This window comes from Dendrobates tinctorius, unplaced genomic scaffold (genome assembly GCF_039654945.1).
Source record: "Dendrobates tinctorius isolate UK_male_01 unplaced genomic scaffold, ASM3965494v1 ptg000135l, whole genome shotgun sequence".
NCBI classification, from domain to species: Eukaryota; Metazoa; Chordata; class Amphibia; order Anura; family Dendrobatidae; genus Dendrobates; species Dendrobates tinctorius.
Genome location: NW_027361803.1, coordinates 6,806,592 through 6,830,719, shown reverse-complemented (window position 1 = coordinate 6,830,719; position 24,128 = coordinate 6,806,592). Strand labels below are relative to the sequence as shown.

At 49.8% G+C, this 24,128-nt stretch overlaps 1 protein-coding gene across 6 annotated transcripts in view; it reads left to right on the top strand.

The window, feature by feature from the left end:
• Positions 1 to 24,128, top strand: part of PDZD2 (PDZ domain containing 2) — a 328,957-nt gene that overhangs the window by 261,310 nt on the left and 43,519 nt on the right. For all 6 annotated transcript variants that reach the window (XM_073543881.1, XM_073543880.1, XM_073543885.1 and 3 more), the window contains 3 exons: positions 4,981 to 5,113; positions 11,944 to 12,025; positions 12,835 to 12,938. In XM_073543881.1, the coding sequence (XP_073399982.1) occupies positions 4,981 to 5,113; positions 11,944 to 12,025; positions 12,835 to 12,938 (319 nt within the window). The remainder of the gene's footprint in view (positions 1 to 4,980; positions 5,114 to 11,943; positions 12,026 to 12,834; positions 12,939 to 24,128) is intronic.

Here is a 24,128-nt window from a genome sequence, read left to right as displayed (position 1 = left end):
ACACTCCGTCTCATCTATGGAACAAGCGTGTGCGCTGTTATTTACCAGCGTCCAGTAACATAGTGATTGGCCACATAAGTGGCTCACTGAGCAAAATTATGCTCTGGCTAAATACTCCAGACCTATTGAAGGATTGATTACAGTTCCCTCCGGTGAACCTTCCTGTACCGCGTCTTGCTTCTACAACGCTCCGATCTGTTTTCTGAGGGTGCCTCAGTCAGAAACACCTCCGATCATCAAAATTGACTACCTGCCGTTCAATATTTGAAAGCTTCAGGAGCGGCTTTTTCTCCATCCTTCGTGGCAGTTTAGGTCACCAAGGCAATGGCCGCTTGGGCAGAAATCCTGATTATTTCATTCCAGGGCACCAATCTTCTCCGCAGGCAACCACTGTCGCCAGCCAGATGATTCACGCAGTGGTCTTTGTAGTAGACACTTCTTTTGATACCGCCAATTGCGCGGCTCATTCCGCCGCTAATGCGATCTCCATTAGAAGAGCCCCAGGGGCGCATGCCACATCGAAAATATCGTTGACTTCTCCCCCCCTTTCAAAAGGGTCGTCCTTTAAAGAGAGACTAGACCAGCTCATTTCTGATTTTACCAGGGGGGAGAAAGTAAATTTCCTTCCTCAGTAAAAGGGGCTGTTCGGCTATTTCGCAACCAACAGCCGACACGTTTTCGATCTTCTCGCATCATACAGACCTAACCGTTCTTGGAAACCCAGGCCTAGGGATTCTGGATCTGGGGGAGCCAGATCTCATAGATCTACCCAATGACGGCAATTGGATCAGGAGGCTGGTGTTCTTCGGATACAATATAGAATTTCTTCTCCCCCTTCAACCCGGGGGTTTTACTTTCTTTTTACCCCAAGAGAAAGACAAGAGTCTTCTTTCGGGCTGTTCAGGCTCTGCTAAAAGACGGAGTCATCAATTCCGGTCCCCCTTCACGAAAGGTTTTGGATTATTTTTTTCAGACCTTTTTTTGTGGTTCCAAAAGAGGACGGGACGATGCGACCCATTCTGGATCTCAAATTGTTAGATCAGTTTCTCAAAGTACGGTGATTCCAAATGGAAGCTCTCCCATCTGTTGTCGCTTTTATGGGAAAGGGGAGAGTTCCTAGCATCCACCGACATCAAGGACGCTTACCTTCACGTTCCAATCTGCCTGTCCCTTCAGGAGTTCCTGCGTTTTGCAACTCACGAGAAACACTTCCAGTTCTTGGCTTGTCCTTCGGACTCGGAAGATAGACTGTGAAAAGTCTTTCCCAGGACCGTCTCGCACTTCCCGCGAATTTACCACTCTCCCTCATGAGAGACCCAAGCCTTACATCAAGCAGCGTGGTCTCTTTTTCGACCAGTTTCTCACTCCATCCGTTTCACCATGGGAGTTCTCGGAAGGATGGTGACAGAGATGGAAGCAGTTCCGTTTTCCACCGTTCCACCTCCGTCCTTTACAACATGTGTTTCTGTTAGCCTGGAATGAGAACCCGTTCTTCCTGGATCGTCGGATTCCTCTGTCCCTGCGGGATAGGCAAGCCCTCAGGTGGTGGACACTAAGGTCCTCCTTGAATCAAGGGAGGTCTTTACCCCCACTAAGATGGTTGGTAGTTACCACCGACGCAAGTCTCAAGTCTCCTCAGCCGGGGTGCGGTCTCTCGTCACCACACGGCACAGGGTCATTGGTCAACCCGAGAGTCACGTCTCCCCATTAACATTTGGTGACACGAACAATCACATTAGCTCTACGGAGTTTCAACCTCACCCCATTGGGTCTCAATGCGACAACGCCACGGTTGTAGCGTATGTCAGCCACCAGGGAGGAACCCGGGACAGGATGGCCATGCACGAAGTGAGTTACATCTTCTATGGGGCCGAGACCAGACATTCGCCCATCTCAGCAAGCCACATCCCGAGCTTGGAAAATTGGGAGGTAGATTTTCTCAGTCACCAAGGCATTGCCTCGGGGAAGTGATCTCTTCATCTGGAAATCTTTCAGCAGATTTGTCTTTGTTGAGGGACCACGGAGGTGGATCTCATGGCCTCAAGACTGAACAACAAGGTTCCTCGGTTCGTTTCCCGATCGCGCGATCCATGCGCCATCGGAGCGGACGCTCTAGTTCTGCCATGGCACTGTTTCTGGCTCCTGTACATCTTCCCCCCTCTTCCCTTGCTTCCGAGGGTCATCAAGAAGATCAGAGCGGAGGGAGTACCAGTGATCCTAGTCGCGCCAGATTGGCCGCGCCGAACATGGTATGCAGAACTAATACAACTGGTCGCCGACATACCCTGGCAACTTTCAGATCGTATGGACCTACTCTCGCAGGGCCCGATTTACCACCAGAGCTCCGAGGCCCGGTCTTTGACGGCGTGGCCATTGAATCCTGGTTTTTAACTCAGGCTGGGTTCTCTCACGTCATGATCTCCACCATGATTGGGGCTGGGAAGCCTGTGGTCATGCGCATATATCACTGCACCTGGACAAACTTCTTTTTCGTGGGCAAGGTTCATGGTCAATCACCTCTGGTGTTTTCCATTCTGGCCATATTGGAATCCCTTCAATCTGTATTTAGATCAGGCCTCGTGCTTTGCTCGCTCAAGGGCAAAATTTCGGCCTTGTCAGTGCTCTCCCAATTTGCCACCAGGCTTCAAGTCAAGACATTCAAAGAGTTTTCCATGTGGCGTCTCCTTATACAAGGCCACTCATGGGGCCTTAACCTTGTTCTCGGGGCCTTCCTTTTCGGACTGCTGCAGGACGTGCCACTGACCGTCCTCTCTTGGAAGGTGGTCTTTCTAGTGGCAACTACGTCAATCAGACGAGTTTCGAAATTGTCAGTCCTGTCCTGCCGTTCTCCTTTTCTACATTTTCATCAGGAAAAGGTAGTTCTCAGGATGTCCCCGTCCTTCCTGCCCAAGGTCCTCTCCTCTTTCCATCTCAACGAGGAATTCGTTTTGCCTTCCTTTTGTTCCGGTGCCAGTCCATCGCATCGAGAAGGCCCTCCACACCCTGGATGTGGTTAGGGCGCTGAGACGGTACATCTCGCGGATGGTTCCCTTCCACAAGTCAGATGCCCTGTTCATGCTCCCAGAGGGGCATAGGAAGGGTCTAGTCGCGTCATAAGCAACGCTAATAAGGTAGATTCGCTTGGCGATTCAGGAATCCTACCATGTCAGGAACGCGCCTGTCCCAGCTGGGATTAAGGCGCACTCTACCCGGTCAGTGGACGCCTCTTCGCCCATTCGGCACCAGGCCTCGGCAGACCAGGTCTGCAAGGCTGCGACTTTGTCCAGTCTGCATACTTTTTACAAGAAATTATGAAATTCATTCTCAGGCCTCTCCGCGAGGCTGCGACTTGGTCCAGTTTGCCTACCTTTACAAACATTGCCTAATTCATTCTCGGGCTTCTACGGATGCAGCTCTCGGCAGACGCAGCCTGCAATTGGCAGTACCACGGTGTTAACTCAGTGGTACATGGGGTATTAGCAGAAATATGCTCCCCACCCAGGGACTGCTTTAGAACGTCCCACGGTCTCTGTGTCCCCCAATGAGGCGTAGGAGAAATAGGGATTTTTGTGTACTCACCGTAAAATCCTTTTCTCCGAGCCAATCATTGGTGGACACAGCACCCACCCTGTTTTAGGTTTTGACAGAGTTATGATTGCCATTCGTTTAATACTCCTACTGCTTTTTTCACCGAATTCCCAGCCAGCGAGATGGTGTATACTGCAGGGGAGGAGTTAACTTTTTTCTGTATTTACTTAGTGTCCTCCTAGTGGCAAGTAGCATAACACCCACGGTCTCTGTGTCCCCCAATGATTGGCTCGGAGAAAAGGATTTTATTGTGAGTACACAAAAATCCCTATTTTGTAGTGTGCGCCTGGGCACAAAAAAAGGAATCCTGTTGCATTTTTTGTGCGTCCGACATGTCTCAAAAAAAACGCATGTGCACGCAATGCGCACAAAATTCACCCAAAGCACATTATAGTCTTTGGGAGCGCTGACATGCGCATGGTTATGCGCATGTCAGCGCAAAAAAAGCATGCATTTTTTTGTAAAAACCATGCGCAAAAAAGCAAGAAAACGCATGATGCGTTTTTTATGCGCATTTGCACTGCGCACGCAGCGCAAAAAAGCGCAAGTGTGAAAGTAGCCTTAGTCCGACAACACAATGATTTATATCTATGCGGTAATTTCCGTAGAATTATTTTTTAAAGGAGTGTACCAAAAAGTTTAAATAATGGCACCTTTTTATTTGGTGGCGGTCTAAAATTGCACAGCGAATGGATAGCGTGATATGTCGGGGTCCCGTGATCTCTCTTTAATTGTAAGACGTTTTCAGCCGCAGAAGATAAAATCAGGTTCTGGGGAATGGAATGTCTTCCTGAAATGTGCTTTTAATAAAGAGGGAAATCCTTTTTAGAAGAGCGGGGGGGTGATCCATGGGGAGAATCTTTCCAGATGTTCCCATATAATGATACTGTTCACGTAGAAGTGTCAGAATCCATCCGCAGTGTTATTAACTACCGGGAGGTTATTAATTATAAAGTTCAATGTCTTTCTGATTTAATGCTGGTAATTAGGAAAGCATTTATTTACATCGATTTAGAAAAACATGGCTGCTTTATTCCAAAAAACAGCACCACTCCTGTGTGCTGGTTGTGTCTGGTATTGCAGCTCAGCCTGACTCTCTTCAATGGAGCGGAGCTGCATTACCAGCCTATTGACTGATGTGGCGCTGTTTATGGAAGGAAGCAGCCATATTTTCTAAATTCCGAATAACCCCTTTAAGAACTATGGGTGGTCCCTCAGTGGGCGGTATTACACATAGTTTGAATTTTGTATTGATGCATGATTGGCTGTCAATCATTCAGGAGACCCGCCCACTGGACCCTATCCCGCAGCCCGTGACCAGTGGTGTAAAGATCATTGCCGCAGGTTCCCTTAAGTGATGAATGTAATTTTTTAATTTTTATTAATTTGCAGCCGAGGCGATCAGATATTGGAAGCGGACTCTGTGAGTCTTCGTCATGCCGCGCTGAGTGAGGCATACGCCATATTGAGCGAGTGTGGGCCGGGTCCCGTAAGCCTGATCATCAGTCGCCACCCAAACCCGAAGGTGAGCAGGGTGCCAAGATTATAGCAATTTCGGCTAATTTTTTCACCTCCTTGAACTGTCCAATATTTTGAAAGCCGGAGGGTCCTACATTCTATAAAGCCGTGTTCAGGGTTCTCCGAGCCTTTGATACAATGCATTATTACATTCCGCAGGATTATAGGATGCCCCATAATGGCTGATCTTCCCGCGTGCTCTCGGGGGGGGGGGGGGGGGGGGGACTGGAATGTCGCCGATTAGTCATCTTTGATGTGATATAACAAGACCTGTGTAGTCACGTGGAGCAGTGAACAATCTTGTTTTCAATCTCTTTGCCAAAGAATGGAAGTAATTTACCCTGGAGCGATATCCCCCCCCCCATTAAGAGCTAAACAGAGTTCAATAAATCCCACTGTAGCCTCACAGGAAATACAGAAATCATCGCTTATAGTAAAGTTCTCATGTGCAGGGGATACACGATCCATTTTTATATATTTCTAGTTAAAATCATTCCCTGTTTCCAAAATTTCCTGTAGCTGGAAACGTATAGGAGAAGAACTTGCAGCGTAACATTCAGTCTATCATTTACAAGGGTCTTGTCTCCCGGAGGATCTGCTGTCGTTGTAATCACACGCAGCCGTCACAAGCTTTCTATTTGTGGGATATAACCTGGTGATATGTATGATGTGATGTCATCAGCCTGTGGGAAATAAATTCTGAAAAATGTCACTTCTGTAAAATATACTTACCTGCTATTGTTCTTGGGCATTAAAGGAGATATTTGTGGCATTTTTTTCCACTTAGGTGCATGTATTATTGGATAAAAAATGTTTCTGTGATAGTTCAGCAAAAATAATTGTACTGTTTGTTTTCTACAGCATCTTTTCAGCACTTTGCATAAAGCGGGATTCTACAGCCTTTGTGTATCACTGAAAAAACATCAGACTTCTACACCCTCTTTATTTCTTTGTGCATACTCTAGGCTTCTACAGATCTGTGTATCATTACACATACTCCAGGGTTTTACAGCTTCTGTGTATCACTGTACATGAATCCATCTTCTACAGCCTCTCTGCATCACTGTACATGCTCCAGGCTTCTACAGCCTCTGTTCATCACTGTACATGCTCCAGGCTTCTACAGCCTCTATGTATCACTGTACATACTCCAGACTTCTACAGTCTTTATCACTCTACAGGAATCAATTTTCTATAGCCTGTTCGTACTCCAGGCTTTAGAAGCCTCTGTATCACTATACAAACATCAGACTTCTACACTCTCTGTGTATCACTGTGAATACTTCAGGATTCTACAGCCTTTGTGTAAGACTGTACATTCTCCAGGCTTCTACAGCCTCTGTGTATCAAGGTGAATACTACAGGATTCTACAGCCTTTGTGTAAGACTGTACATACTCCAGGCTTCTAAAGCCTCTGTGTATCAGTGTATATACTCCAGGCTTCTACAGCCTGTGTGTATCAATCTACAAACATCAGACTTCTTCAGCCTCTGTGTATAATTGTGCATCCTCCAGACTTCTTCAGCCCCTATGTATTGCTGTACATATTTCAGGTTTCCACAGCGTTTGTGTAACAATGTTCATGCATCAATCTTCTGCAGCCTCTCTACGTCACTGTACATATATCTGGCTTCTTCAAAAGGAAGTAAAGATGTTGTCTTATGAACGTTAATTGCCTATTCACGGAATCGCTGATAACCGTGTAATTGCTGGGGATAAGGCTGCTGAGACCCCCACTGATCGTGTGTCAAAGTCCCCTGCATCATTAAGGCACTGGTGAGCATGTGCACCCACTTTTCTGTTCTTTTATAGGGACTTTAATACCCCCCTTTTCTCAGGATATGTGGCATAGAAATTATGTTTATGGCACACCCGTCAGTGGGCTCATTCTGAACCCAAAACCTTAAACTTTTATCTCTCCTCTCCTGAATTATCTTCTAAGCAGATTTAGGACCACATCAGAGTTGAACTTTGAAGTCACACAGCCCAAAATTTTTTAGAAAACTTTATTGCACAGTTGTTTTTTTTTCCAAAATGTTTATATTTAAGTGAAAAAAAAAATATCTTTATTCAGCGTTTCTTAACATAATAAATAGTTTTTATTGGCAGCTGAGCCCACTTCATACCAGTCAGATGCCGGCTGAGTTATACAGCCGACGTCTGCCTGGAAATGCAGCGACTGGAGCACGTTCCATTATGAAATTAATCGGGATAATTTACATAAATTGTAATACCCATCTAATAGCGTCTGGAAATGAGCCTTTTTATGCTGTTACTTAATCCCGGAGTTTGTCAAGGACTCGTTATGAGGCGCGCGTCGCTGGGTCCTCCGTAGTAAGAGAGCGGTGAGAGCGCTTTTATTGTGAGCGCTCTTTAGTATGCCGTACGTGTTCCCTTCTGGCTCTCGCTTTCACACAGAAACAGAAGCTTCTCATTACTTGTGGCTTTCCTGGAAACGGCCACAATAAAGGGCGGAAGCCACAGGATCGAACGTGGAGGATGAAATGATCGTGTCCCTAGAGCCGCCTGCTTTATGTCTTGGATTATTGACTCCGACCTGTTCTTCTCATGTGTGTCCATCGGGATGACGCATCGGAGAGAGACGCGGTGTTATTCCAAAATATGAAAGGTCCAAGACGGCCGACGTCTTTATTTCACTTGGCATCCTTTATGGAGAAGCTACAGTGTTATAGGGACTAACATGTCCCTAATGGGGCCCCCCTACCTGGGGCCACTGGGCTTCCGGCTACCCGAAATATATGGCATCATGATTGGGCGACACAGACACTTTTATACAAGCTGATCGGCAAATGATCGTTCCCAATCACCAGGCCTTACAAACATGTCTCCGTTTACATGTTGATCGCCGGATGAAGCTTTTTTTCTCTTTCTTCGAGTCATCAAAATGTAAAAACAAGCGAGTGATCAATTGTATCTATAGAAGAACCCAACAGCAGCTTTTGAATTTCTCTGCAGCGCCTCCGCAGGAGAAATTAAGTATTAACTTAAATTAACGTTAGGACCACCAAGCATTGTAAATCTATGGTTCTCAGCTTTGTCCCCACCCTGACATTAATTTATGTAGAGGAGTTGAAATTCCTGCAACCTAGCAGGAAATGGTCCTATGCCTGATAGTCACTGACCCTGGAAAGAAGCCAGAAGCGGTTTATCCCCACTTCTGACTTTTATTTTGTTGACTACATAGTTGTCAATGAGCACCATGTGGTTTTCAGAAGTACTGACACCACCAATTGCGTCTGTTGGACCTGCCGTTGACATGATTGCTGGGTCTCTGCTGCCATAGCAGAGCTGCCGGGTCCTAGTTCTGTCGGTGACTTATCTGTTTTCCCCTGTGACTGGGGCTCCTATAGATACTTTCCGGATGGTTCTGGGGACCTGATCCCTGCATTTTAGTTTGGAACTCTCAGCACGTGCAAAAACAATGCCAAAACCACTTCAAGGAAAAGACTGCCACTGCCGGATTCACCTAGGAGAATCCTCAGCCAGTGCCCCGGCACCTAGGAGAATCCTCAGCTGCTGCGCCAGCACCTAGGAGAACCCTCAGCCGGTGCGCCGGCACCTAGGAGAACCCTCAGCCGGTGCGCCGGCACCTAGGAGAACCCTCAGCCGGTGCGCCGGCACCTAGGAGAACCCTCAGCCGGTGCGCCGGCACCTAGGAGAACCCTCAGCCGCTGCGCCGGCACCTAGGAGAACCCTCAGCCGCTGCGCCGGCACCTAGGAGAACCCTCAGCCACTGCGCCGGCACCTAGGAGAACCCTCAGCCGATGCGCCGGCACCTAGGAGAATCCTCAGCCGATGCGCCGACACCTTAAATGTGTGCTCATCGCATCCACTGTATCTTGCTGAAGAGTTCTTTGTAGCCATTTCATTGGACAGTCCCTGATTTGGAGAAGGTAAGAAATAAATCGAAAGAGTTTTCCAAGTGTTTTTGAGCAGGATTTTGGAGAGAATTAACTGAAAAAAACCTCTACAAACTGTTTGTGCTCAGAAGCCAGATCTCAGGATTTGGCCAGTATGGAAGAACGTTCTGCGACATCGGATGGTTCCGTGACGATCTTCCCTCGGCTTATTCCACATTTTCTCACAATGCCTCTACACAATAATGAAATAAACATGCAGCAGAAATGTCTTTCGTGCTCTTCCAGAGTCGGCACTTTTTATTTCTGCCTCTCACTTTCCAGCTAATATAAAATGGTATTTGGAAGGAACAATAAGAACCACATGTCGTCCTCGCTTTTCTCCGCTCTCAGACACTGGAGCTGCGCAGATGATGGTATCCAGGGGGACTCGGCTCCATTTCCGTTCAGCCGTCCTTCCTTCTGTGCGTGGAGAGATAAAGATTCATATCCTTGTCAATCGTTTTACCTCCAGGTGCTTCAAATCTGTCATGTAACATCCGAGTATCATAAACTGGATAAATTACACTAAGTCCTAGTGCCGCATGGTGCAAGTGTAGAACTGCACCCACTTGTAGCTGATCGGAGGAGATAAGAGGACGCTGCCCCTACATGGTTAATAGAAAAGTTCTAAGGAATGCGACACAGCAGATATGACACATTGTTCTAACCTCTATGTGCAGGAAATTCCTCCTGAAATCATCTGTACAATATCCTAGAATGAAAAGGCGTTCACTTTCAAGGCAGGAGAATAGTGAGTGCAGCTCTGGAGTATAATACAGGATGTAACTCAGGATCAGGAATGTAATGTATGTACACAGTGACTGCACCAGCAGAATAGTGAGCGCAGCTCTGGAGTATAATACAGGATGTAACTCAGGATCAGTAATGTCATGTATGTACACAGTGACTGCACCAGCAGAATAGTGAGTGCAGCTCTGGAGTATAATACAGGATGTAACTCAGGATCAGGAATGTAATGTATGTACACAGTGACTGCACCAGCAGAATAGTGAGTGCAGCTCTGGAGTATAATACAAGATGTAACTCAGGATCAGGAATGTAATGTATGTACACAGTGACTGCACCAGCAGAATAGTGAGTGCAGCTCTGGGGTATAATACAGGATGTAACTCAGGATCAGTACAGGATCAGTAATGTATGTACACAGCGACTGCACCAGCAGAACAGTGAGTGCAGCTCTGGAGTATAATACAGGATGTAACTCAGGATCAGTAATGTAATGTATGTACACAGTGACTTCACCAGCAGAATAGTGAGTGCAGCTCTGGAGTATAATACAGGGTGTAACTCAGGATCAGTAATGTAAGTACACAGTGACTGCACCAGCAGAATAGTGAGTGCAGCTCTGGAGTATAATACAGGATGTAACTCAGGATCAGTATAGGATCAGTAATGTATTGTATGTACACAGTGACTGCACCAGCAGAATAGTGAGTGCAGCTCTGGAGTATAATACAGGATGTAACTCAGGATCAGTATAGGATCAGTAATGTATTGTATGTACACAGTGACTGCACCAGCAGAATAGTGAGTGCAGCTCTGGAGTATAATACAGGATGTAACTCAGGATCATTATAGGATCAGTAATGTATTGTATGTACACAGTGACTGCACCAGCAGAATAGTGAGTGCAGCTCGGGAGTATAATACAGGATGTAACTCAGGATCAGTAATGTAATGTATGTACACAGTGACTGCACCAGCAGAATAGTGAGTGCAGCTCTGGAGTATAATACAGGATGTAACTCAGGATCAGGAATGTATTGTATGTACACAGTGACTGCACCAGCAGAATAGTGAGTGCAGCTCTGGAGTATAATACAGAGTGTAACCCAGGATCAGTAATTTAATGTATGTACAGTGACTGCACCAGCAGAATAGTGAGCGCAGCTCTGGGGTATAATACAGGATGTAACTCAGGATCATTATAGGATCAGTAATGTATTGTATGTACACAGTGACTGCACCAGCAGAATAGTGAGTGCAGCTCGGGAGTATAATACAGGATGTAACTCAGGATCAGTAATGTAGTGTATGTACACAGTGACTGCACCAGCAGAATAGTGAGTGCAGCTCTGGGGTATAATACAGGATGTAACTCAGGATCAGTAATGTATGTACACAGTGACTGCACCAGCAGAATAGTGAGTGCAGCTCTGGAGTATAATACAGGATGTAACTCAGGATCAGTAATGTAATGTATGTACACAGTGACTGCACCAGCAGAATAGTGAGTGCAGCTCTGGAGTATAATACAGGATGTAACTCAGGATCAGTAATGTAGTGTATGTACTCAGTGACTGCACCAGCAGAATAGTGAGTGCAGCTCTGGGGTATAATACAGGAGGTAACTCAGGATCAGTAATGTAATGTATGTACACAGTGACTGCACCAGCAGAATAGTGAGTGCAGCTCTGGAGTATAATACAGGATGTAACTCAGGATCAGTAATGTAGTGTATGTACACAGTGACTGCACCAGCAGAATAGTGAGTGCAGCTCTGGAGTATAATACATGATGTAACTCAGATCAGTATTGTATATATCCAGTTACCTCTTTTGCTTTCCTGGGAGATAAGCTGCTGCTGTTTATCTGTGTGTCTGGGGGACATTGTGTAGTACCACAAGTTACCAAGAATTGCCATTGACAGGACCGTCATGTACTTTTGCTTTGTCCCGTTATTGCACTGTGCACACAATGCTGTCTTTCTGGCGGCGGCCTGGCTGTATGTGCTGCCTCTGCTCTCGGAGGAATGTGCTGTCGCTCTGATTCTGGATCCTGTAGAACAGAGTAGGATGCAGGAGAAGAACGAGCCTTGTCTTCCTATATGGGATTATTATCCCTGCGAGTCTTTCCTCTGCACAGCTTTCATATCTTATTTCCTATTTCTCAAAGATGTCGGAACAAGAAATGGATGAAGTCATCTCTCGTACCACTCATCGCGAAAGCCGGGACCCTGGTAGTTCTCACATCGCAGGTGGGTGAAAAATATCCTAATTACCGCCATTGTGACGAGGAGGCGCCGGCTCGGGGTGGGGGGGTCACATTTATACCTTTCGCAATTAAAACTTCTGATAAACTCTCTGATTCTATTAGTTGCCAATTTTCAAGGTCTCTGGTTGCTGTTCAGTCTGCAAGAATGTGTCTATTCTTTGACAGCAAGTAGAGCAGAAATCTTGAAAATTAAGAAGAAGAAAAAAACTTTATTAGGAAGTTGCGTCATAGAATGTTGAATAACTTGGGGTTTTTGGAACTTTGATAAGAAGATCTTTAGCAGAAGGTAGAATAATTGCAGGCGTTCCTCAGGATGTTTGCGTCAGGCAATCAAACACCTTTTGCTGCATAATATGTAGGGATTATCTAAAATCTGCAGAGAAGCGCAGCAGCAAGTGCTCAATTTCCCTTCAGCGCCCCCACGGGATAAATGGAGCATTACACAGTTTTCATTTTAATCCGTGCACTGAATGGACCTGTCGGGTCCTCCAAGGTGGGAGACGCTGCGTAAAGTTAGGCTATGCTCACATGGAAATCCTCTTAAAAATTTCATGGAAAGCTTTTCTTATTCATTTCCATGGGAAATCCATTTTGCGGGAGTTTTTTTTTAGAATTTTTTTTTTCCCCCTCCTAAAAAGGTTTTGGAATAAAGAAGGTGCAGTTTCTCATATACTTCAGTTATCTGATTTGCTCTTTGTACGTTCTACGTTCAGTATGACTTTTCGGCATGCTAATCCGCAGACAGAGGCCGTTCTATGTCCTGTTCTCATCTTACTACCACTTTGTCCTCAGGCCTCCATTCCAAGAGTCCATCTCCGACTGTAAGACCGAAGCAAGGAGACGGACAAGCGCCGCTCAGCTGGACGATGAAACGTTTCCTGGAGCCGGCTAGTCGGGTAAGAGCACAGAGAATTACCATAGACAGGTCAGAGTGTTTTCTTTGTTATTGAGGCACATGATAAAAACAGAAAATGTAATCTAATTTTTTTAAGCAATTTTAGAAAGAATTTATTTTTTCAAGGATTTTTCCCACAATGGCAATAGCACAGTATCTGCATGAGTGTTAAACAGTATAATCCTAACATACAATTTTTTTCTATCTTTTGTGTCTTTTTTTTTCATATTTTTTTTGCCACTCAATGTATCCAGCTTCACATAGCTGATATTCTGCTAAAACTACATTTGCTAGCAGCACCCTGCTTCTTCTCGGTGCTGCAGGTCCTTCCCTCTGCTCTCCTATGTACTGCATGAAAGGATTAGGTGGATCTCAACATGGTCAATTTTTATTTCTATAGATGCGGTAACCATTGATAGTTGTGAATGTAGTGACTGTAACTCATTATTTGGTTAATATTGATTACTTTTGCAAACTCCATATTTCCTTGGTGGTTCCTGGGGATCTTCAGAGTTATGATCATAGTCTCCACTACTTGCATAGCAGAGCTCGGCATAACATAGCTGAAATAACTTACAACACGGCTGTCAGGGCAATGAGGTCGACGTGAGAGGATCTGGATAATGTTTTATTAGATGAGGTCATTTGTGCATCTGTTTCTTCTGCATTGGATCTAGTCATTCGCTGCAAAGGCAGCTGGTATCATTGGGATCTTCAGCATGGCATAGCCCCAAACCGCTGGTAAACGCCTTTAATGCCATTGATTGTGGCATCTAAGGGGTTTATCTGTTAGGATTGATCCTTGTATTTGCAGCAGGAATCTTGCTTTCCATGACATTTGTGTTATGTTCAAGATCTGACAAGTACATAGAGACGCACCCACGCGATGATTATGATGTAAAGATTGGGGTTGGTGTTCCCCTAGCTGTTTATTATTTTGGCAGAAAAGATGATGCTGAATCCTGCTCTATTGTTGATGTAAATCTAATGCATGCGTGAGCAGAGCCTTGGCGTATAACACTGCCCCCTCATTGTAAGGGTCATTCAAATTCGAGCACCGATCTAAAATTATGATAAATACTACCAATATGCCAATACTTTCTGTGGTGGAAAAAAACATAAAGTAGCTAAACTTGTTTTTATTTAATTACTGATCAGTATTTGCAAAGTTATGAATCTTTGTAATATACTCCATTACTTTATCTTGCTTTTCCAGGACGTCCACCTGACAGCACTATGGAGGACGTCCTCCTCCTCCTTACAGGGACAGGAAAGCACACGAGAGGTTAAAAGGCCATGTCCCACCCCCTTTCCCTCAGTGTTTTTCCTGTCCCTGCACGGAGGGACACGCGAGAGCTTACCGGAGGGACCCAGGGGATCGTGCGGCCGGTCCAATCCTTCCCCTGTCAAGAGGTCCCGGGGCCGAAACTTCCCGGTGGGGAGTCCCTCGGCTCCAAAGGCCAGGAGCAGGACGGCGCTCCTGGAGGGAGCCGTTCCTCCCGGTGGGGGGGCTCTCGGCTCCAGGACGGGTCGGCTCCCCGCAGGCGGCTGGCCATGCGGGCACCGACAGAAGTGGGGCGGCGGGCCGAGTACCCGCAGGACGCGCTGACGCTGGGCAGTGGAGGCCGGAGCGCCATAGCAGGAAAGGCTCCCTGCTCGCGCCGAGCGCGGTCGCGCGCAGATGCCCGGCAGGAAGTGGAGGCGCGGCTTACCAGCGTCACATCCGGTGACGTCAGACGCCGGTTTCAAATCCAGGGCGCGCGCGCTCCTGGACCAAAGCGTTCTCCAGAGTCGTCACAGGTGGTTCCAGGCTGTGTGACTGCATCGGACGCCAGGGGATGGAAGGCAACACTGCATCTGGTGGAGGGGTAAGTGCGCATAGCGCAGACCACCCTCCCCACCCGTCCCCACAGCCCAGATCTGATGAGGTGCCCCTTATATTATCAGGAAAAGGGAACCCCGGCTGAGTCCCCCTCGGGGAAGGACCCGGCGAAAGCCACCGCCAAATCAGTCAGATGTCCGGTGTGCAGAGTAAAGCTGCCAGACACCTATAGCAAGACCCTATGCGGTCCCTGTACCTCCAGGGTCATAGGCGAGGAACAGCCATCTCTGCTTTCCGAAATGAGGTCGCTGATAAGGGAAGAGATTCAGGCCTCTACGTCCCGGCGTCGATCCCCCAGCCCTGGGCCAGGTCGCAAGCGTCCGAGGTGGGAACCAGTCCCAGTATCAGAGGCGAGCCCTAGCGAGGAATCCGATTTCCGGAACTCAGATCAGGAGGAAGAAGGCGAGATCCTGGGGGATATTCAGGAACAGAACAGAATGTACCTGTTCAGACTGGAGGATACGGACGAGCTGGTACACGCGGTCAGAAATACCATGCAGATGGAAGAAGTCCCTAAGCCACAGTCCAGACAGGACTTAATGTTTGGAGGACTGGTGTCCCGCAAACAGGTGGTGTTCCCTGTGAGCGAGCACATCAAAGCAATGATCCAGGAGGAGTGGAAAGAAGCAGAGCGTCGGTTGACACTCTCCCGAAACTTTAAAAATAGACTGCCCTTCGATCCCGAGGAAACTCGGGCGTGGGAAGAAGTCCCTAAGATCGACGTCCCGGTTGCCAAGGTTACGAAGAAATCGGCTATCCCAGCCGAGGACTCATCCGGTCTTCGAGACCCAATGGATAGAAAGGCGGACGTCTTGTTAAAAAGAACATGGGAGACGTCGGCGGCCCTGATTAGAGCCAACATAGCAGCCACCTCGGTGGCCAGGTCTATGTTCCTGTGGTTGGGGCAGTTGGAGGAAAACCTAACCAACAAGACCCCGAGGTCAGAGATACTAGCATCTCTTCCTCTTTTGAAATCAGCCACAGCGTTCCTGTCGGATACGTCGGCGGAATCAGTTAGGTTTGCGGCCAGAAACAGCTCCCTCTCTAATGCGGCCCGGAGAGCAGTCTGGCTTAGATCCTGGTCGGGGGATAACCCTTCTAAGGCCAAGTTATGTGCCATCCCTTTCTCGGGTCTGAGGGTGTTTGGTCCAGCCCTGGATAATATCCTTGAGCTGGTGTCTGATAAGAATAAGGGATTCCCGGAAGAAAAGCCCAGGCGGTCCCAGTCCTTTCGGAGAGGCTCCTTCTTCAGAGGACAGTCAGAGTTTAGGGGCCGGGCGAGGTCTAATAGAAGCTCCTACAGAGGCTCCTTCAGCCAAAGTGGGAAGAACAGAGGTCCCCCATTTGCATCGACATCTAGGTCGAGGAGACAATGACGCCATAGGCATTGGGGGGAGACTTCGCCACTTTGCAGCAAACTGGTCGCGAGTCACCAACAATCAGTGGGTCCTCAGAACCATCAGAGAAGGTTACAGGATAGAGCTCTATTCTCCTCCCCCCGACAGATATATTGCCCCCACTGTCGTCCAGGAGGACTCCGCAATGTGGTCGGATCTTCAGGACATGTTAGACTCAGGGGTCATAATACCAGTTTCACCATCAGAAAGAGGGAAAGGTCACTACTCTTCCCTGTTTGCAATTACAAAGAAATCCGGCGAGCTAAATGCTTGGGTCAGATACAGGAGGTTCCGGATGGAATCAATCCGATCCGCGATTCCTCTGATAGACAGGGACGCAGTTATGTGCACCCTAGACCTAAAAAAGGCATATTATCAGGTTCCTATTCATCCCTCATCCCAAAGCCTACTAAGGTTCGCGATCAGTTCACCAGCCCGGACCTGCCATTTCCAGTTCCAGGGTCTTCCATTCGGGCTGGCCTCAGCTCCCAGAATCTTTACAAAACTGGTGGTAGAGGTGGTGGCCTACCTGAGAGATCAGGGTATTGTGATTGTGCCGTACCTGGACGACTTCTTACTGGTGGCAAGATCCAAAGAAGCGCTCATCCGAGACAGGATCCGAACAACTACTGTGATGGAGTTCCTGGGCTGGGTGATCAACTGGGAGAAGTCGGACCTCACACCAAACACCAGAAAGGTATTCCTGGGAGTCCTCCTAGACTCAGCCGACAGAATATCCTGGCTACCCGAGCAGAAGCAGAAGTCCATTCAGGCCAGAACCAGAGGTCTGTTGAAGCGTCAATGCTCCATAAGGGAAGCAATGGAGGTCCTGGGCCTCATGACGGCCTGCATCCAGTGTGTCCGTTGGGCCCAATTCCACTCGCGGTTGTTACAAAGAGAAATTCTCGCGAGGTGGGACAGGAGTCAGGCGTCGCTAGACAAACCCCTAAGACTCTCAGGACGAGTAAAGGAGTCCCTTCGCTGGTGGTTACAGGCCAGGAACCTTCAGGTGGGCGTGCATTGGACAACCTCTCCATACGTGGTAGTCACCACAGACGCAAGTGCGTGGGGATGGGGAGCCCACATAGAAGGGAAGATCTTTCAGGGGAAGTGGCCAGCAAGCATCAAGGCCAGATCCTCCAATTTCAAGGAACTTTTCGCGGTCTGGGAAGCGTTGCGGAGAAACCGGTCGGTACTAAAGAGTCGTCATGTTCGCATTTTATCCGACAATACAACGACAGTGGCATTCCTGAAACACCAAGGAGGAACCAGGCATCAACCACTACAGGCACTGGCGGAAAAGATATTCACGTGGGCAGAACGGACAGTTCGATCCGTGACCGCGGTACATCTAGAGGGTTCCCAGAACGAAGTGGCAGACTACCTGAGCAGACAACAGATCCACCCAACAGAGTGGGAATTGAACATAGAGATCTTCAACCAGCTTTGTCAGCGCTGGGGGAACCCCAGTATAGATCTCTTCGCAAGCCGCAAGAACTCGAAGGTTCCCAGATTCTACTCCCTAAATCCGATGGACCATCCAGAGGGCGTAGACGCCCTGAGTCAGACTTGGGGAGAATCCCTCTCTTATGCGTTCCCACCACTGGCCCTCATACCGGCAGTGCTCAGAAAGATACGCGAGGACCACGCAAGAGTGATATTGATAGTGCCATACTGGCCGAGGAGAAGCTGGTTTTCCCTTCTGGGAGCCATGGCAGTAAAAGATCCAGTCGAGCTGCCCTTGTGGGAGAACATCATCCACCAGGGCCCGATCCACCACCCGGACCCAGCAAGACTCCATCTATCGGCTTGGATCCTGAGAGGGACATCCTGAAGGCAAAAGGATTGTCGGAGCAGGTCATATCCACCCTACAGGCCAGCAGGAAGCCGGTGACGTCGGCAATTTATCGGAAGATATGGAAGAGATTCTGTCTGGAGGGTGGCAGGTCCGAGCTCGTGGCAGGTACCCCGGATCTCCCTAACATACTAGGGTTCCTGCAGGCAGGTTTTAATAAAGGCCTCAAGCCCAGCACTCTAAAAGTCCAGGTTTCAGCTTTGAGCGCCTTCTTTGATTATCAGTTAGCTGCACATCCCTGGGTGATAAGGTTTATAAAAGCCACACAGCGCCTGCGTCCCACGATTAGGCAGCTCACCCCGCCATGGGACCTGGGCCTGGTACTTCGGTTCCTCTACTCGGACACTTTCGCCCTTAGTGAGAAGATATCCATCCCTGCTCTCACTCGTAAAACGGCCTTTCTAGTAGCCATTACCACGGCCAAAAGAATAGGGGAGATCCAGGCCCTATCCACTAAGGATCCATACCTCCAGATAAGAGAGGATAGTATAATCCTAAGGTTAGACCCGGCATTTACCCCGAAGGTAGCCTCTACAAGAAATCTGAATCAGGAGGTAGTGTTACCCTCTTTCTGTGATAATCCCCGAAATGAGAAGGAGCGGCGGCTCCACTCGCTAGACGTGAGGCGCGCAGTTATAGAATACCTAGAGGCCACCAATAGTTGGCGTATCGACCCGAACCTGTTCGTTCTCTTTGGTGGTAGGAATAAAGGGAAGAGGGCCTCTAAGGCGTCCATAGCGCGTTGGATTACCTCAGTAATCTCGGACGCCTACCAGGCTGAAGGCGCCAGCCCGCCTGATTCCTTAAAAGCCCACTCTACAAGGGCGGTATCGGCCTCATGGGCCGAGCGGGCGGGGGCGTCAGTTGATCAAATTTGTCGAGCGGCAACCTGGGCTAGTCTTAATACATTCTGCAAACACTACAAACTAGATGTGTTAGCTGGCCAACAAACCGCATTCGGGAGAAAAGTTCTCCAAGCAGTAATCCCACCCTGAGGAGGTGCTTTGGTACTCTCCATAGTGCTGTCAGGTGGACGTCCTGGAAAATAGGTATTAGACCTACCGGTAATGATGTTTCCAGGAGTCCATCCTGACAGCACGGGTAGTTCCCTCCCTGTTATGTTATACTATGTTGTATTATGTTATGTCATATGCTGTAATATGATTGTTTCATTAAACCGTTACTAGCATCATCCACCTTGTGGTACTTTTCAAATCACTGAGGGAAAGGGGGTGGGACATGGCCTTTTAACCTCTCGTGTGCTTTCCTGTCCCTGTAAGGAGGAGGAGGACGTCCTCCATAGTGCTGTCAGGATGGACTCCTGGAAACATCATTACCGGTAGGTCTAATACCTATTTTCTCCTTCGTCTCATTGGGGGACACAGAGACTGTGGGTGTGTGCTTCTGCCGTCTGGAGGCTGACACTAAGTATACAAAAAAAGAGTTAGCTCCTCCTCCGCCGCATACACCCTCGCCCCCAGACCGGGCGTAACTCAGTTTTTTGCTTAGTGTCTGATGGAGGCACACGCAGTCTGGAGCTCCAGACTAGGTTTTTTTTTTTTTTTTTTTCTCTATGAAGATAAGACAGGGGCGACGGATCCTATAGAGAGGATCCGATCTCCCCAAATCATCAACGGGCGACCACGTGTGAGTAACCCTCCACGTGTTTCTCTCCCGCACCGAGGGACACATCTGGGACTTTTCCCCAGACAACTATTTTTCTTTTTTATTTTGAAAGAGGCGGCAACGCATCCTGATAAGAGGATTGCGGTTTCCCCATCGTCCCCAACGGGCGAGCACGTGTGAGCGATCCTCCACGTTGTTCTCTCCTGCAACGTGGAAATGCCCCTACCACCCCTAGGTAGTGAGTCCAGGGGTGGAGTTGGAGGCGCAGGTAAGGTAGCCTCCCCCTCCCTGCCCAGGGATGGGGTTGAGAAGCACCTCCGTGGAGCCCCCTCGGCGGCCCGGCTCACCTTTGGTTGATCAGGCCGGGACCAGGTAGTCCGTCTCTCACCCGGCGCTGCCCCCGGTGGGTAAGCAGGAGAGCTGTGAGCCCGCCGACTTCCGGGGGCGGAGAGCGGCGTCCGCGCGCCCGCCCGCCGACTTCCGGGGATGGCCGGAAGCCCCGCCCACTAACTTCCGGGGGCGGAGAGCGGCGGGCGCGCACAGTGACCGGGGAGCTCCCGCCCCCTCCCTCCAACGCCGCACGTGGAGGGCGGCCAGAGACCCGCGGGCTGCCACGGTCCCCGCTGTATGGGGAGGTCCGGAGTCCGCGCGCCCGCCGACTTCCGGGGATAGCCGGAAGCCCCGCCCACTAACTTCCGGGGGCGGAGAGCGGCGGGCGCGCACAGTTACCGGGGACCTCCCGCCCCCCTCCTTGCATTTCCTCACAGAAGTGGGGCCGGAAGCCGCCCCCTATCTCCTGGAGTGCAAGTGCCCCGGCGGGTAACGCTGCACGGAAGAGACGCAAAGTTGGGCCATTACCGGTGGGTAAGTGCATCCCCGTTGCGAGTGCCGCACTAGTAGTCAAGGAAGGGGTTATCCTCCTCCTCCTACCCTACCTTGCAATATGTCTGGCAAAGGGAAAGCTCACTCTTTCCTATACGCTGTTTGCGTTTCCTGTGGGGTCAGGCTGCCTAAGGCACAGCCGGGTAAATTTTGTGAAGCCTGCGAGTCGGAGCGAGCCCAAGAGCCCCCCATTGTTGCAGAGCCCAGAGGTCAGGACCCTCCAGAATGGGTGGTGTCTTTATCAAACTCTATGATATCCCTTACAAAGGCAATTGAGTCTCTCCAAGGCCCAGGTAGGGACAAGGATGGTGGTCTGCCAGCGGAAGACAGCTCGTCCACGTCTCAGGACCCTCCGACCGTTAGAGGCCGCTCCAGCACCAGACAAGCTCATAGCAAAAGAGCTCGTTCCCCGTCGGCCGGACCCTCTGGGGCTTCGGTGGCGGGTATTAGATCTCGTTCCCCGTCGCCGAGCTCAGGAAGCGAGCAGGATGAGGGCGAGGAGGAGGAGGCCTGGAATCCAGAAAGCCTGGGATACCAAGACTCGGTGGACAGCCTCATTGAGGCAGTCAACCAGACTTTAGAGATCGAGGACGATGTGTCCACGGCCTCAGGTCACAAGGTCTCCTTCAAAAAGACCAGGCGACCGCATAGAAGGTTTGCCACGCATCCGGAGTTCGAGGAGCTAGTTCAGAAACATAGGGAACACCCGGATAAGCGTTTTGCAATGCAAAAAGCGCTGCAAGCTAAGTATCCGTTTCCTCCTGAACTCCATAAGGGATGGGTGGAGTCGCCAGTAGTGGACCCACCGGTATCTCGTTTAGCGTCAAGATCGCTATTGTCGATACCCAGCGGTTCTTCTATCAAGGACCCAACTGATCGCCTTATAGAGGGGCTTGCCCGCTCGGTGTATGAGGCAGCGGGGTCGGCCCTTGCCCCCTCCTTTGCGGCTACTTGGGTGGCTAAGGCCATGGTTTCGTGGGCGGACGCTCTGCAGAATGCCCTCCAAGACAGAGACCTGCCTGTGGAGGTCTTGGAGGTGACAAATCAGATCTTAGGGGCAAGTGATTTTCTCGTCAGCGCCTCTCTGGACGCGGCCGAGTGTTCTGCGGTGGCAGCAGCAAATGCGATCGCCATTAGGCGAGCATTATGGCTGAGATTGTGGAAGGCGGATTCTATCTCCAAAAAGTCCTTGACCTCATTGCCGTTTCAGGGCAATCGGTTGTTCGGTGAGAAGCTTGATAAGCTTATCTCAGAAGCCACAGGGGGGAGGAGTAGTTTCCTCCCGCAGCAGAGGACTTGGCCAGCATTCAGGCAGACACAGAGGCGTTTTCGGCCTTTTCGTAACCCCTGGAGGGGGTCTTCGGCCAGAGCATCCACCTCCGCAAATGATGGTCAGATTAGGGAAAGGCAAATCTCTTACAGAGCCAATCCGCTGGGTAGAGGCCGAGGCCGTTTGCCCAGAACAAGGGGGGCCAGATCCCAAAAGCCTCCAGCAAAATGACTCGAGGCGCTTAGTACCTTCGGACGACAGAGTGGGCGGACGCCTACTAAAGTTCAGCCACGTTTGGGTCGCAGTGGCACGCGACGCTTGGGTGGCAGAATTGATATCGTCCGGGTACAAGATAGAGTTTCTCGGGCTCCCGCCACGGCGATTCTTCCGTTCCCGGCTTTCCGGAACAGAGTCGCAGGCGGAGAGTTTGTTACAGGCCATAATGACGCTACAGCGCAACGGGGTCATTGTCCCAGTACCGAAAAGCGAAGAGACACAAGGTTTTTACTCCAACCTGTTTTCGGTCCCCAAAAAGGACGGGACAGTAAGGCCAGTATTAGATCTAAAAATCCTAAACAAATTCATCAGAGTCAGGCGGTTCCGGATGGAATCCCTCCGTTCGGTCATTGCAGCCATGGATCCAGGGGAGTTCCTGGCCTCGATCGATGTGCAGGATGCGTATCTGCACATTCCGATTTTTCCTCCACACCAGAGGTTCCTGCGTTTTGCGATCGGAGGGCGACATTTTCAATTTGTTGCTCTGCCCTTCGGTCTGGCCACTGCTCCCAGAGTCTTTACGAAGATAATGGCGGTGGTTATGGCCATCCTGCATGCTCGGGGCATAACGGTACTACCTTACCTGGACGACCTTTTGGTAAAGGGGCCGTCCTTTCAGGCGTGCCAGGAGAATGTCAGTATCACGCTGGATACCCTGGCGCGTCTAGGCTGGTTGATCAATCGGAACAAATCGTCCTTGGTTCCAGCCCAGAGAATTGTATTCCTAGGCATGGTTTTCAACACCTCCCGGGGGCTGGTGATCCTCCCTCAGGACAAAGCGCGAAAGATCAAACAGGGGGTACGGAACCTTCTACAGCCAGGCTCCAGATCCATCCGGTACGGCATGAGTGTGTTGGGCAGAATGGTGGCGGCGATGGAGGCAATTCCGTTTGCCCAGTTCCATCTCCGTCCGCTTCAGCATGCGCTCTTGTCAGCATGGGACAGAAGGTTGCTATCCCTCAGTCATCGGTGCAATTTGTCTCCGCTGGTCCGACAATCACTCCGGTGGTGGACTCGCGACTCGTCTCTTGTCCAGGGGAAACCCTTTCCCCCGGAACAGTGGTTGGTGGTGACGACCGATGCAAGCCTGCAAGGTTGGGGAGCAGTTTTCCAGAGTCACACAGCCCAGGGGCGGTGGTCCATTCAGGAGATAATTCTCCCGATCAACATTCTGGAGATACGGGCAATACGATTGGCCCTGCAACATTTTCAGTGTTTCCTGAGACACCGGCCGGTGCGCATTCAGTCGGACAATGCTATAGCAGTAGCATATGTCAACCATCAGGGGGGCACGCGCAGCCAAACAGCCATGCGCGAGGTTGGACTGGTACTGCGTTGGGCCGAAAAGAACCACGTGGTAATTTCAGCGGTGCACATTCCGGGAGTCGAAAACTGGGCGGCAGATTTTCTCAGCCGACAGGGGGTCGCGGCAGGGGAATGGTCCCTGCACCCCGAGGTTTTTCAACAGATCTGCCAACGGTGGGGGACACCAGACGTGGACCTTATGGCATCCAGAGAGAACGCCAAAGTGCAAAGGTTCGTCGCTCGATCCCTCGACCCGCAGGCGATCGCAGCAGACGCTCTGGTGCTTCCATGGAGCCAGTTTCGTCTCCCATACTTGTTCCCCCCGCTACCTCTGCTTCCAAGGGTCATCAGAAAGTTAAGGAGAGAGAAGGTTCCAGCAATTCTGCTAGCGCCAGACTGGCCTCGGAGGGCCTGGTATGCAGATCTGGTTCAGCTAGTGGTGGACGTACCCTGGCGTCTACCAGATCGACCGGACTTGCTGTCCCAGGGGCCGATCTACCATCCGAACTTAGGGGCCCTGTGTTTGACGGCGTGGCCATTGAATCTTGGCTGTTAACACAGGCAGGATTCAGGCGCGATGTGGTGGCCACGATGGTAAGTGCCCGAAAACCTTCCTCGGCGAAGGTATATCATCGGACTTGGGAAGTTTTTTTCCGTTGGTGTAGGGATCGCGGAGTGGCTCCTCTGGTTTTTTCAAC